Here is a 14,710-nt window from a genome sequence, read left to right on the forward strand (position 1 = left end):
AATAAAAATAAAAAAAAGACAGTCTAAATAGATGATGATTGAATGCCAAGGATGAACTTGGATGGGATTGGAGGATAGAGGACAGGTGGCCCAAAGGGACACAGTTGAGACATAAGGTAAAGGAAATATAGAATGTAAGCTTTGTATCATTGTTGAATCTCTTGTACTTCGTAGCTGCGCTTAATGGGATTGCATAAAAGAATGTTCTTGTTCATGGGAAGTGTATATGTGAATTATAGTGTATGTTCAAGGATGTGTGCAGCTAGCTCTCATATGTTCAGAAGACAGAGCAATAGATGATGGATGATAGGGAGGGAAAGAAATAGCGATGTGACAGCATGTTAAGGTTGGAGGATTGAGCTATCGGGGGAGGGGGGTCAGGGTATGATGGAATTCTTTGTATGGGGTTAGTATTGTTTTGGCAACTGTTCCTATAACTTCGAATTTATTTCAAAATAAAAAAAAAAAAAAGAATGCCCACCAGAGTGACCTCTCAACTCCATCTGAATCTTTCAGCCACCGAACCTTTATTTTGTTTCATTTCACATCCCTCTTTTGGTCAAGAAGATATTCTCAATCCCACAATGCTGGGTCCAGATTCATCCCCAGGAGTTATATTCTGTGTAGCCAGGGAGATTTACACCCCTGGGAGTCAGGTCCCACGTAAGAGGGAGGGCAGTGAGTTCACCTGCGAAGATGGCTTAGTTAGAGAAAGAGAGAGACGAGCCCTCGATCTTGGGGCTTGCCCTTATGAAGTTTGTTACTGCAAAGAAGAAGCTAAGCCTATTTATAATTGTGCCTAAGAGTCATTCACCCATAGAGAACCTCTTTTGTTGCTCAGATGTGGCCTCTCTCCCTAAGCCAACTCTGCAGGTAAACTCACTACCCTGCCCCCAACATGGGACATGACTCCCATGCATGTAAATCTCCCTGGCAATGTGGGACATGACTCCCAGGGATAAGCCTGGTCCCAGCATCGTGGGATTGTGAAAGCCTTCTTGACCAAAAGGGCAAAGAAAATAAAATTTCAGTGGCTGAGAGATTTCAAATGGAGTCAAGAGGTCATTCTGGAGGTTATTCTCATGCATTATATAGATATCCCTTTGTAGTTTTTAGTGTAATGGAATAGGTTGAAGGAAATACCTAAAACTGTTGACTTGCAACCCAGTAGCCTTGATTCTTGAAGATGATTGTATAATTATATGGCTTACATTGTGTGACTGTGAAAACCTTGTGGCTCACCCTCCCTTTATCCAGTGTATGGACAGATAAGTAGAAAAACGAAGGCAAAAATTAAATGAATAACGGGGGAGGAGGGATGTTTTGGGTGTTCTTTTTTACTTGTATTTTTATCCCTTTTTTTTTTTGGAGTAATGAAAATGTTCAAAAATGGACTGTAGTGATGAATGCACAACTATATGATGGTACTGTGAACAACTGATTGTACACTGTGGAAGACTGTATAGTCTGCGAATGTATCTCAATAAAGCTGAATTTAAAAAATTATATCCACCACTACAGAATTTTCTCACCAAAATGTTTGAGAGTTAAAAACAAAAACTATAAACTTCTTTCTTCAATTCTAATTTCTACAAAAAGCTCTTAAATCTAACTAAATCACAATAATAAATCCATAGAGTTTTAACATTAGTCCTCAAAGGAACCTTAGTTTTAACTCTCAACCTTCTCCCTTTTACATGTGAAGAGATTACTTGGTACATAAAGAGTGAACAATAAGATTTATTAAATGAAGGAAGGAAAAAACGAATGTATCAATCACTCAATAATAAAGATCCAAAAACTACAACTAATGGCAAAATCTAGGATTAGCCACAACTAGGTTTCTAGATTCTCATTCTGACCCTCTCTTAGAACAGGCATGGGAGTAGAGAAAACCAACATTTGAAAACTTCTCTAGGTCCTCAGGAAAACCTCAACCAAAATTCATTAAAGCCAGTTTCCTTTAGTTCTCTTACTTAGAAAAGCACTTGAGAAAATAAATCTCACTAAGATCTATCTCCTTGGAAACCAAAAAGCAAAATTGTTTACTGTTCTCTGCTTCTTCTACATAAAGAATATTCAATATAGGACTATTTTCGTAACAGACTACTGTTTAGAAGTTCAAAGCAATCATTTTGCATCAGAAATAAAACAGATAACCTCTGACAAAAAAAAACCTAACCAGATGAGAGAATCAGAACATCAAAAATGACCACATGTATATGAAACAGAAAACATGTATCTCTCGTTCACATGAAGCATCCACCATCCCCCAGCTTACAGCGGGACTCAGTAACAGTTGTGAAATAAATGGGTAAGTTACTCCTTAGTGACCCTGCAAACAAAATCTTTACTGCAGTCCTCCTATATGCAAGCATGCCACATTTTCCCTCCATGAAAATTTTATCAAAAGGTCCTTCAGAAAAAAAAAAAGTCCCTTCAAGTAAAATACCCAACCCAAATTACCCCACAGCTTTACTAAGAAGGTGAGAAAATATAACTGAGGTAGCCTTACTAACACTGTCACTTAATTTGCTATTTTGGCTTCAATCTCTCTCCTATACAATCTAGCCAGGTTACTTTTCTGTTCTTTATGCATCCAAGAAAATAAAACAGTCCCTACAACTATAGCCCACTCCTATTCAAGCACTATATATGGAAAACCAGAAACCACTGGGTTGGACCAGGAAACATAGTACTGCGTCAAGAAAAAATATCATAAGTAACAGTTCTTTATAATAACCAATCTCACTAAAAATCTTGCGATTACTGTTAGAGGCTTTCCTTAAAGACTTGCCTATCATACTGTAATACAAATGACAGGGATGATTTGGGGTACCCCTGACGATACAGCCAATCTTCAAGATCAGTTAAAGTTCCATCACCTTCTTGAAGCTTTCCCAAGTCACTGGACTCAGTATTTGTGAAAGCACTTTTTAAGCTAGGAAGTGGTAGGCACACAGCTTTCAGTATACTGGATGGCAACTGATAGCCTCACACAAATTTTGCCATTTAAATCATCTTACCTCATTCTTTAAGTGTGTCTAGTCCTCTCAAAACATGAAAAGTTCTTTGAACTATTTTATGTCACTTTTGTATTACTCAAAACCTAGAACAACATAATTTAAAAGAAAGTGCCAACACACAATTAACAAACTGAATTTAATGTTCTACCTCTATTTGCAGGAGTCCAAGCATTCTGACCCTATTTGCTGTTGGCAATCATTTCCAGATTTCTTCCAAGTTATCTTTTTTTAATCAATGGGACTCTATATAGGATTCAGAGGTTCTCCTCTTCACCCATCCAAAATGAAGTTTCTGCAATCACCAGTCAGCTGTGTTCTGGTTTAAGTCCACTACCTGTCTTCCTTATTCTCAGTCACTGAGACCTAACTGGATGGGGGAGAAACGTAATAGAATCAAACACTGAGCATCTTCAAACCGTCTATCCACCTCAATAGGCAGCATGCTCTGTTGGAGAAAACCCCAGAGTTCACTGTAATTCTCTACTCTCTACCCAAATACTGTTACCCCAAACACACACACACTTCCCAACCTGCTGAAAATACTATTTTAAACACTACCTTGAAAATGCCTAACATGGCCTTCAGAACTCCTGACCAAAAGTAATTATTAGGCTGAGGTTCTTGAAATTTTTTTTTAATTAAGGTGGATCCAGAATTCTTTGACTTCCTTTTTTTTTAATTAGAGAAGTTGTAGGTTTACAGAAAAATCATGTATAAAATACAGAGTTCCCCCATACCACCCCATTACTAATATCTTGCATTATTGTGGTACATTTGTTGCAACTGATGAAAGAACATTTTTATAATTGTACTATTAACAATAGTCCACGGTTCACCTTAGGGTGTTTACAGCTTACTGTATTGTAGTATAATCCTTTGGTTTTTCCTTTTCTTTTTTTTTTTCAGTAAGCCTTTTCTGCAAATCCAATAGCTCTCCACAACCTATAACTTATCTACTAAAACATGATTTTGGTATCAATTTTATACCTTGTTCCCTATTTAAAGAATCAACTCTAAGATCCTAATTTTAAAAATAAAATAACACTGAGACTCTTTGAAGAATCACAGGCATTTCTCAAACTGCAAAAAAGACAAGTGTTTGGAACCGCATTCAGTCTCAGCCGGGGCAAGGCTTCCTAGCAGGCTTCCCAAGAGGGCATTCTGAGCAAGCCAGAAGTCAAACTGCACCTCACTCAAAAAACACACATATACATGGCACACTCTCTTTACATATCAGATACCAAGTTACTGAGAACTTAGATTCCAGCAAAGTATACCAAAAGAAACTTCTGGGGTCTTTAAGAAGCACTGTTAAATCAACTACATGATAATCCTCATCTCTATGGTAAGAACATGTGTTTTTGTAGTCCTTGAATGATACACAGCATGGTTTGGTCACAGACACCTCCTGTGCTTCCTGCAAGAGTAGGGGAAAATACTGGCTTTCTTTCCACTTTTTCCTAGGTACACAAAGGTAAAGAAAGCAATAAAAACTGGTCAGATGTGAAAATGTCAGAACTTTTAAATCTATATTTATATATTTTATAGACATCTGCTAATAAGTAGATTCTCTTCTTCAGGGCATAGGATAGAACAGTTCAGTTAATCAGCTGCTTACCTGATTGGGAGCATCAAGAACTGAAAAGAAATTTGTAAAAACGAATGGCCAATCAATTCTAGCAACTAGAGACTATTGAAGGAACATTGCAAGGGGCTCACAATGTATCAAACTAGAATTCCTATCTAGACAAATAATTTAGAATACGATGAAAATGAATTACAGAAACATAATACAGGGGCCAAAGTAAAACATACTGGAGCTCATAGTAAAAGTCTTCTTTACTGGAACATTATTTACCATAAGGCCCTTTGCTTCATATTTCTCAGCAGCTTTCTTCGGACAAATTCAGAACTCATTATAAAAAGAAACAAGACAGTGAACCACAAAAATCAATCAATGATTATACCTTTTAGTAGCTTTAGTAAAGGCTTTGTTTCCGGAATAGGGAAGAGGGATAACCAAAATTAACTTTCAAGTCTGTAAAATTCATTTAACCTAAACCTTGCCTGGGGAGGAAAGAGGGGAAAAAAAAGAAATCCAATTAAGTCTGCAGCTGAACTGCTAAGAGTGACTCTGTGTTTGTTCAAATCAGCAACTCTCCCTCCCCAAGATGAAATTTCTCCAACAAGCATCCAAACAACCCACAAGAATTCCTCCTGCCTCTTCTGAATCCGGAAAAGGGAACTCTGACATTATGTAATGGCCTGTTTACCACAATTTAAAGTTAGACATGCCACAATCCTAATTAGAGGTCCTCGAGAACTTGGTGCAACATGACAAGCAACAAATTAGAAATCTAAAGGCTGAAAATTATAATCCCCAACCTCCAGAGGCAAAGAGAAATAGCCTCGCTGCAACTTTTGGCATATCCATCAAGGTTCTGCTGTTTAAAGAAGCCCAGCTAAAGAAGCCCCTGAGGTTCCTCCATGTTGATTAAATGTCATTTCCTAGATCTTTAAGAAAATACTCGTGTTCTCTTTGCAACTGGGGTTATTTTATTCTCCCAAGGCCAGAATAGAAAGAGAAAATAGATATGGACTGGCAAAGTTTCCCACACCCTCAAAGGATATACCCTGATGGTTTTTCTTACCCAATCACAGTCATGTTACATCCCTCACTCAAACCATGTATTAAGAGATCCAGAACAAAATGGATCTTTTCCATGTTTCTATGGCTCACTCTAGAATTCATTAGAAGCCCACCAAAAGAATAAATGAATGTAATTATAAAGCTATCATCTAAGAATACCTAATTTATACATAACCTTTGAAAAACAGAGAGTCTCAAGGGAATGTGGAAGGAATGTTGCTTTTCTGCATTCAGATACCCCTCAGTTGGGGGAAGAGTATAGCAGTTCTCTGAAGAGCTTGAGGTCTCCAGTATTTGGAATGAAGAGAAGATTGCATTGGAGATCTTTGATGGTGTTCCACTTTCTGTTGTAAATATAAAAGATACACCACATGAAGACTTGGCTTCACTCCAAGGATTCGGAAACTTCAGATACGAAATATTCCGCCTCACTTACAGTGGGAGAGCTTTAGAAAAACTGAATGGATTCCAGTTAGAGAACTTCGCATTGAAAGTGGCCTACATCCCTGATGAGATGGCTGCCCAGCAGAACCCCTCGCAGCAGCCCCGAGGTCGCCGAGGGTTTGGGCAGAGGGGCTCATCGAGGCAGGGGTCCCCCGGATCAGTGTCAAAGCAGAAACCGTGTGACTTGCCTCTGCGTCTGCTGGTTCCCACCCAGTTCGTTGGAGCCATTATAGGAAAAGAAGGTGCCACCATTCGGAACATCACCAAACAGACCCAGTCTAAGATCGATGTTCATCGTAAAGAGAATGCAGGTGCTGCTGAGAAGTCAATTACTATCCTCTCTACACCTGAAGGCACCTCTGCAGCTTGTAAATCTATTCTAGAGATTATGCATAAGGAAGCTCAAGATATAAAATTCACAGAAGAGATTCCCTTGAAGATTTTAGCCCATAATAACTTTGTAGGCCGACTTATTGGTAAGGAAGGAAGAAACCTGAAAAAGATTGAGCAGGACACAGACACTAAAATCACGATATCTCCATTGCAGGAATTGACGCTCTATAATCCGGAACGCACTATTACAGTTAAAGGCAATGTTGAAACATGTGCCAAAGCCGAGGAGGAGATAATGAAGAAAATCAGGGAGTCTTATGAAAATGATATTGCTTCTATGAACCTTCAAGCACATTTAATTCCTGGATTAAATCTGAATGCCTTGGGTCTGTTTCCACCCACTTCAGGGATACCACCTCCCACCTCAGGGCCCCCTTCAGCTATGACTCCTCCTTACCCACAGTTTGAGCAATCAGAAACAGAGACTGTTCATCTGTTTATCCCAGCCCTATCAGTCGGCGCCATTATTGGCAAGCAGGGGCAGCACATCAAACAGCTTTCTCGCTTTGCAGGAGCTTCTATTAAGATCGCTCCGGCTGAAGCACCAGATGCTAAAGTGAGGATGGTGATTATCACTGGACCTCCAGAGGCTCAGTTCAAGGCTCAGGGAAGAATTTATGGAAAAATTAAAGAAGAAAACTTTGTTAGTCCTAAAGAAGAGGTGAAACTTGAAGCGCATATCAGAGTGCCATCCTTTGCTGCTGGCAGAGTTATTGGAAAAGGAGGCAAAACGGTGAATGAGCTCCAGAATTTGTCAAGTGCAGAAGTTGTTGTCCCTCGTGACCAGACGCCTGATGAGAATGACCAAGTGGTTGTCAAAATAACTGGTCACTTTTATGCTTGCCAGGTTGCCCAGAGAAAAATTCAGGAAATTCTGACTCAGGTAAAGCAGCATCAACAGCAGAAGGCTCTGCAAAGTGGACCACCTCAGTCAAGACGGAAATAAAGGCTCAGGAAACAGCCCACCACAGAGGCAGATGCCAAACCAAAGACAGAATGCTTAACCAACAGACGGGTGCTGAACCCCTATATCCAGAAACACATGCACAAGTTTTTACCTAGCCAGTCGTTTCTTTGAGGACCAGGCAACTTTTGAACTCCTGCCTCTGTGAGAATGTATACTTTATGCTCTCTGAAATGTGTGACACCCAGCTTTAAAAAAAAAAAAAAAAAAAAAAAAAATAAGGGGGGAGGGAGAGAGAACAGCTCTGCACTTCCCTTTTGTGTTCTCGTGGTGTAACAAATAGTCTAATTTTTTCTTAATATTCTGCCAATAATGCCAGAGATTGGTTTAACAATGCTTTCACTAAGTTCATCAGATAAGTAAATTAAAATGCATTGCTCCTAAGTCCAATTGTTAAAATTGGATCAGAATAGAATTATCACAGGAACTTAAATGTTAAGCCACTAGCATAGAAAAATTATTCTTGGTTTTATTTTTATCTAACACTAAAATGAATAACCTAAGGGAAGTGCTGAATGGTGTTGGCAGGGGTATTAAATGTGCATTTTTATTCAACTACCTCAGGTATTCAGTAATGCAATGAAAAACAATTTTCTTTTTGAAAATTTTATATACTTTATAAAGAAAAAGTCCAACCTTTGTTTAAAAAAAAAATTAAAATTTAATCAGCTACCAGCTAACAGGCAAATAACCAAGGAAAGAATTTTATTCTGGCTGGTGACAATAAACTTAGAAAAATAATTTCAGGCTGTTTGAGGCTTTTGACACAGTTATTAGTTGGAAAATCCAATAAACGTTCAAAGATATGGAGCAGTGCCTATACTTGGAGAGCAGCAATACCATTCATTTTTCGTTTATGGTAGGGAAAGTTTTTGATGGTACTAACAGAGCAGAGTCACGCAGGAGGTTTTAGAATGGCTAGTTCAAATGGCTTCAGGAGACTTGAGTATTTTTGTTTGGCTATGTGACTGAGTGCATAAATGCTTTGTGCTTTTTGACTATAGTGCATCAATGAAGAGATGAAGCCCCTGTGAATTTTAAAACTGGCAAAAAGTAAGCTTCAGCTGGTCTTATGGGATGCTTAGTTTGCCAGTACACATCTACACTTTATGAGTAAGCCCCCAAATAAATGCTTTATGAAGCCCACACAGGGGCAGTCAAGGAGGGTGTGACAGTGTTTTCAGAGGCAACTACAGGTTATATCTATGTTTGACAGGCACCGTCATGGGCCTCACTAAGCTACTTTGAAGATTTTTAAATGATGATAAAAAAAATCAAGAAAAAGGAAAGGCCACCTAAGATATTTTATATTCAATGAAGCAACATTTCTGTATACTCTGCACCCAGTTGTTTGAAAATAAGTCAAAAGGTTCACAATACAGAAAAACAAATAAACAAACAAAAACTTGGAATATTTGAAAGAAAGCATGTGATAAAACATTTGACCTCTGATACCGAACCTTGTTTGTCCAGGCCCTCATTGATGGCAAAGCCTGGTATGGACATTTGTGTGGGTGGTTTCCGTGGCCATGTGCTCTCCAAATTATTTCTGTGTCACTTTGGTTCATAAGATGATCACAGTCATGTTACACTGACCTGAAGGGCAGATGTAATAACCGTTTTATAAAACTAATTTTGCTTCATTTGTATTTCAAGGTAAATTTCTACAGATTAGGTAAGTTTTTCTGAAGATCAGTGTACCAATTAGATATTTTGAAAATGGTTTGAAATGTTTTCCTACATATTTTCAGAAAACCAGTTTATTTTGTAGTTTTAGCCAAAAAGTGCCCTTTTTTGTCACTGAACTCATCTGTCATTCATAATTTGTTTTCATACAATGAATTAAAATTGCTAAAAATCATGGACAGGCTTTCTATGGTTGGATTTCATGTGAGATGTATTTGAGGCCAGAACTCTTCCTCAGTATTTGATTTTTCCAATTTTTTTTTTTTAACATACATAGGTGCTACATTATATCTGCTGGTTTAAATTCTGTCATATTTCACTTCTAGCCTTTTAGTATGGCAAATTATGATTTACTTTCAATTAAGCCTTGGTAATTTGGAGTATCTGGTAATAGCTAGAAAATAATTCTGTAATTGAGTTTTGTACTATGTATGAATCATTCCTCATCTATAACGTGCCCCCAGCACAGCTTCATTTTCCAGAGACCTTTATGCAGAATAAAGGTTTTCATCATTAGGAAAAAAAAAAAAAAAAGAAAAAAGAAAAACAAAGTGCCATAGAAGTGTGTGGCTTTGTTTGTTTTTTTTAAGTAGCTAGAAAAGAAAAAGAAAAAACTAAAAGCAGAGATCCACTGAGGCCATCTTATTTCCCATGACAAATAAGCAGAAATGCAGCCGATAGAAGGTTGGAATGTCAACCTCAAGTGATAATGGAACACCTGTATTTCTTGTGTTTGGAACAAGACACAAACTTTTGAGTGAGGACTGAAGGAATACATCAATGCTTAATCCTCCCCAGAAAAGGGAGAGCCCCTCATCTAAAGGGATCTTTCTCTTTTCCTGGCTCAAGATGGACTATCAATCAGTCATATTTTCAACAGGAATCTCCTACATTTTCCTGTTTTATTGGCAATTATCCCTCCACCTGATCAACACTTGGTTAACCTTACATGCAGTTGAGGGAAAAGGTCTAAAAGTTGCCATTGTTCCAGAAACAAGGAAGGGTACAACCACTTTCTTTTACAAGTGGAAAATGAATTTTAAAAGGGAAGAAAAAGGCAAAGTAAAATAAATTCAGTTTTGCTTCTCTATAGAAAATTAATACAATTACATTATGTTGAGTTAATAAAGGTTCCTTAAAAAATTAATTTTTTTTTAAAAAAAAAGCCTACAGGGTCTACCATTTAGAAACTCATAACTTCGTTTTCCATAACATTGTATTTGAGTAACTCCAAAACTTGGTTACCAAACACTGTATTCATAACATTTTCATAGCTTTACAACCTCAATGTAGATTGCATTTTATTTCCTTAAGTTTTTGCCTCTTCTCATTTTAGTCATGTGGTAAACACTGAACACTTAAGTGGCAGAATAAAGTAGTAAACAAATTTTAACATAATAGACTCTAAGATAGAGGGGAAAAAAAAACAAAAAACAGGAAACAAGAGAATACAGGTAAATCTGGAAACCTGCCTTTTAATTGCTTCCTGATCACTATCTAGTTCTACAACCTTTGAAAAGTCACTCGGACTTCATGGGCCTCAGTTTTCTCATCTATAAAACGAGGAAGACGGGTCAGAAAATTTAGGCTAAAAAATCCTTTCTAGCTCTAACAGTCCATGAATTTATCAGAAAATAAGAAAATGCAAATATGATTAAGATTTTATGGTTTATAACATACTTTTATACATACATTCTCATTTTTTTTTTTTTTTGCAGCAGAGCTTTAAGGAAAGTATTGGGCCCATCTGTGCAGAAAGACAGTGAAGCTCTGACGTAAGTTCAATTATTTTTCAAGATCTCACAGTTGAAAAAAGCAGAGCAGATATTTGAAATCCAGACCTTCTTATGACTAATACTGGGCTCCTTTATGTCACCAATTTTAAATAAGTGAAAATTCAAATATAATTGCCTGCTATGCAAAATTTTTATGGGGGTCACTATGCAAAACTTTTATGAAGGGTATCACGTATAAGAACACCAACCAAACCAGGAAAGGTTACCACAAATGGTCCACTGAACTGTAAATTCTGAGGCCAGGAACAGTTTCATCCACCACTGTAATGACAGTACCCAGTAGCATGCCTTCATAGAGAAGCACTCAATAAATATTGGCTGACTGAGCACAAATCTCAAAAGGTTAGAAAATATAGTGATAGGATGGGGGAAAAAAAAACAAATTTTTTGGAATCTATTATAAAATTTGAACTCATGTGATTAGGTCCAAAAGGGAAAAAGAAGCATGCTCTATCACAGGTCTATTTTGTGGATGAGTCTGTTTGTCTTCCTCAGAGAAAGTCAAGTTCAGTCACTTAAACCAAAAGCCTCAAATCTAAGACGGGGCCTGAAAATCTTCAGGATATTCATACTTCATATGCACACAGACATATGATAATACAATGGTGAAGATGGGTAAGGGGCTCATAATCATGTTCTCTTTAAGCACCACAAGCTTTCCATTAATTTGGAAAAATTTGGGAAACCTGTACTCTTATTTGGTTCCAGCTCTCCTCATTTTCCTGTTTCACAACCCTAAAAGGTAGAAAACAGCATTTATTGAAAAATTCAGGTTGTAACTTAAAATGGTGTGTCTGTGTGTGTATACCTCGACTCAGTCAACCAAGATCCCCCAGTCTACAAAACCACTAATCTCAAGCAATCCCAATCTTAAAACTTCAGAAGTTACTAAAGGGTATTAAAAGAAACACGAGTGGGGAGGCTACACCAAAATGACCCACATAATTCAAAGCAAAAGTAAATACAAAAGCCAGAATATATAATAGTGAAAGAATGGAGTTAAAAGAATCTTATTAAAAATTTCAATGTGGTGTTCTGGAATCATTATCAACAGTTCAAGTCAACCTTGGCACAGAATCCTATGAAATCACAACTAACACTACCTGACACTTCGGATCTAAAAAGTTCAATGCACAAGAATTTTAATTTGAAACTCTAGATACAGAACCAGGAACTGCAGAGAAGTAAGCAACAGCAACACCTACTGACTGTCTTGAGCCACTTGCTAAACTTGTTCTCAGTCAACTGTAGAAATCTGATACAGACAACTTCAAGAGACCTTTCCTTAAGCATTAATGCAATGACAGGAAAATAAGTTGTTAGCTACATAAAACCATTCATCCCAAAAAAATCTCTTATTTTGACCCTAACTATAAGCAAATCATCATCCAAGTCATTTTTAATGCACTGTTAATTGCTAATGCCTTGGTATAAATAATCCATGGGAATTATTGTTTTAAAACTTCATGGGGAAAATGTTTTAATATTTAATATGTAGTTAATAACTGGTATGTCTAGTTAATAACTGGTATATCTAATAGTCGGACACATAGGTGGCCATAAACTGCTTTATTTAAACCTTTTATCTTAGACTACTGCTATTACCTCTGTTCTATATTCTCTCATCAGCTGGTTTCCATCCTGGTAAACGTGGCTTAATTGCAGCTTTCAAAAAATGAAAAAGGGAAAAGTGAAAGTCATTAAACCAGTATTACAGGGTTACTAAACTGGCTGCAGGGAAGGTTCTACAGAACTTAATCTTGTACTTTTTCAAAAGATTCAGTCCAAGAATATTTGCCTTGGAAGAATATCCAACATAAGAAAACAGGAGAAAGTTGACACTTAACTCCCACAGAGTACCAGGATAAAAACAATGGCTTTAACAATGAGTCAGAGTTTCAACATGAAAGGTTTGCTTTACTGAGGAAAAGCCAACCCCAGTTCATCCAGACAGACCTGGAAACTGATGAAAGCCGACACCTTTACTCTGAAATTTGCATCACATCCTTGGCTCCCTGTTAAGAAATATAATCGTTTAGCAAACGCAGTATGACTTTCATTGAATGCTGCCTCTAAAATATCCACCATGAAAAATGAAATCTACCAAGTTAATGCAGTCTAAAAGCCATCAATCTCCAAACGCTTTCCTTCGAAAACGAATACCAACAATTCAGTTAAACACCTTCCTTGAAAGTGAGCCATTTCCCCTGTCTCTGTTTTCCAAACGGTAAACCCCGCTGAAATTTCAACCAGCCCAAACGCGCCACGGGAGCGATTTAGGAGCCTAACAAATTTCCTTGACGGTCAGAAGAGAAGTTGGCAACAGATGGGGTGAAGGAGGAAAAGTTATTTTTGCAGCACCCTCACGCCTCTCCTAGGAAAGCATGTTAGAGCATCCCGGATTTCACTTCCCCCAGACCCTGAGAAGGGAAATTAACCACCCGCGAGCACTAAGCTGCTCCCGTCCCTTTCCCACGATTAAACCACTCGGCCTCTCCCCTCAGCACGGCCTGCAGAGCGCTCACCCAGGTGACCGAAGGGTATGGGTCGCCCAGTGAGGACGAGAGCAGCGGAGTGGGCGAAGCCACCCCGACAAGGTAGCCGGTCTCCTGGCCCCTTGCAGAAGCTTCTTTTCTTTAGCGCAGATTCGGGTAGGAGATGCATGCGCGCGAGAGAGAGACCGGACTTGCCCCCGCCCCCGCAGGCTGGGCTGCGCTATCAGCACGCCACCAAATCGGAAATAAAACTTTAGCCGGCCACCCGGTTTTCTGTTCCACGCACTGAACCCGAGTCCCGGCCAGAAACGGGGTGGGCAGCTGTCAACAATCCTGCACCCCAGCTCCCCTGCCCCGACCCGGAATGCCGGGAGCACTTACCACTCGGCCCGGCCTCCCGGTGCCGCGGCGTCCGCCGCGCGCCCTCCCTGGGGAGAAAGAGAAACCGTGTAGACGCTCGGCACGCTCGCTCGCTGCCTCCTCTGCGGAGAACCGCGGGCGGCGAGGCCGGGCCGAGGCGGGCGCGGAGCGGAGGGAGGCTCGGGGAAGGGAGGGTGGAATAAACCCAACTCTCGAACCTGGCTGGGAGGGGGCACCGGAATGCAGGCTGGAGAGCAGTCGGCGGGAGCCGCACTCCTGGAAAAGTGAGGGGCGGGCGGTACCCTCCTCCACGGGCATCAACTATTGTCTGGGCTCCCAGGCCCCCGCTCGCGCCGCCTACAAGGCTCAGCAGCCCCCATCCCACCCGCCCGCCCCCGGGAGAAAAAGCTTAGGGAGCGGCTGACGCGGGAAGCGAGTTCAGGCGGGGGCAGAGGACTTGAGACCCGAAGTGGGCGCGGGGAAGAAGGGGAGGCGCGTGCCGCGCCGGGGACGGGGGGAGGGGACAGGTAACTCCTGAAGGGGGCGGGAGGGCCCAGGAGGACTGGGGATGGGGGGGTGGAGGGCAGTGGAGGTGGGGAGTGGGGAAGGAGTCACCGAGGCGGGAGAGGATGGAGGCTTGGGGCGGGGGGGGCGGCCTCTGGAGCCCAGACCTGGCCCTTCCCGAGGACCCGCCACTGGGGACTCGGCGCAGCACTGACTTTTTCGCTCACTCGCTCACGCACGCACTCAACTCGCTCACAAAGTTGCCGACGGTGGCTGCGCTGCGCTGCGCTCGCCCTTCCCCTCCCCTCCCCATCTCCCCGCCCCATTCCTTCCCCTTCTTCAATCCCTCCTCCCTTGTCTCGGGTGAGATCACTGCAGGGTTGCTCACCACC

The 14,710-nt window shown here is 40.3% G+C and overlaps 2 protein-coding genes across 6 annotated transcripts in view; one reads left to right on the forward strand and one right to left on the reverse strand.

Moving 5' to 3' along the window:
* SIPA1L1 (signal induced proliferation associated 1 like 1) overlaps positions 1 to 14,200 on the reverse strand; it is a 394,723-nt gene extending 380,523 nt beyond the window's left edge. For all 5 annotated transcript variants that reach the window (XM_037832380.1, XM_037832386.1, XM_037832385.1 and 2 more), the window contains exon 1: positions 13,836 to 14,200. The gene's annotated coding sequence lies outside the window, so the exon portion shown is untranslated. The remainder of the gene's footprint in view (positions 1 to 13,835) is intronic.
* Positions 3,601 to 7,695, forward strand: LOC119532599 (insulin-like growth factor 2 mRNA-binding protein 3). The gene is made up of 2 exons (XM_037835033.1): positions 3,601 to 3,626; positions 6,115 to 7,695. Exons 1-2 carry the CDS (start codon positions 3,601 to 3,603, stop codon positions 7,457 to 7,459), a joined length of 1,371 nt encoding a protein of 456 aa, XP_037690961.1. The 3' UTR covers positions 7,460 to 7,695.
* Positions 14,201 to 14,710: the final 510 nt, after the last annotated feature.

The sequence above is a fragment of the Choloepus didactylus genome, chromosome 4, assembly GCF_015220235.1.
Source record: "Choloepus didactylus isolate mChoDid1 chromosome 4, mChoDid1.pri, whole genome shotgun sequence".
Taxonomy (NCBI): domain Eukaryota; kingdom Metazoa; phylum Chordata; class Mammalia; order Pilosa; family Megalonychidae; genus Choloepus; species Choloepus didactylus.

Excerpts from the sequence above, each read along its gene's own strand:
- LOC119532599 (XM_037835033.1), top strand. The coding sequence starts at position 3,601 with ATGGCCTTCAGAACTCCTGACCAAAA. Across the intron at positions 3,627-6,114 it reads TTCAGAACTCCTGACCAAAA|TGGGAGAGCTTTAGAAAAAC; the intron begins GTAATTATTAGG and ends CCTCACTTACAG.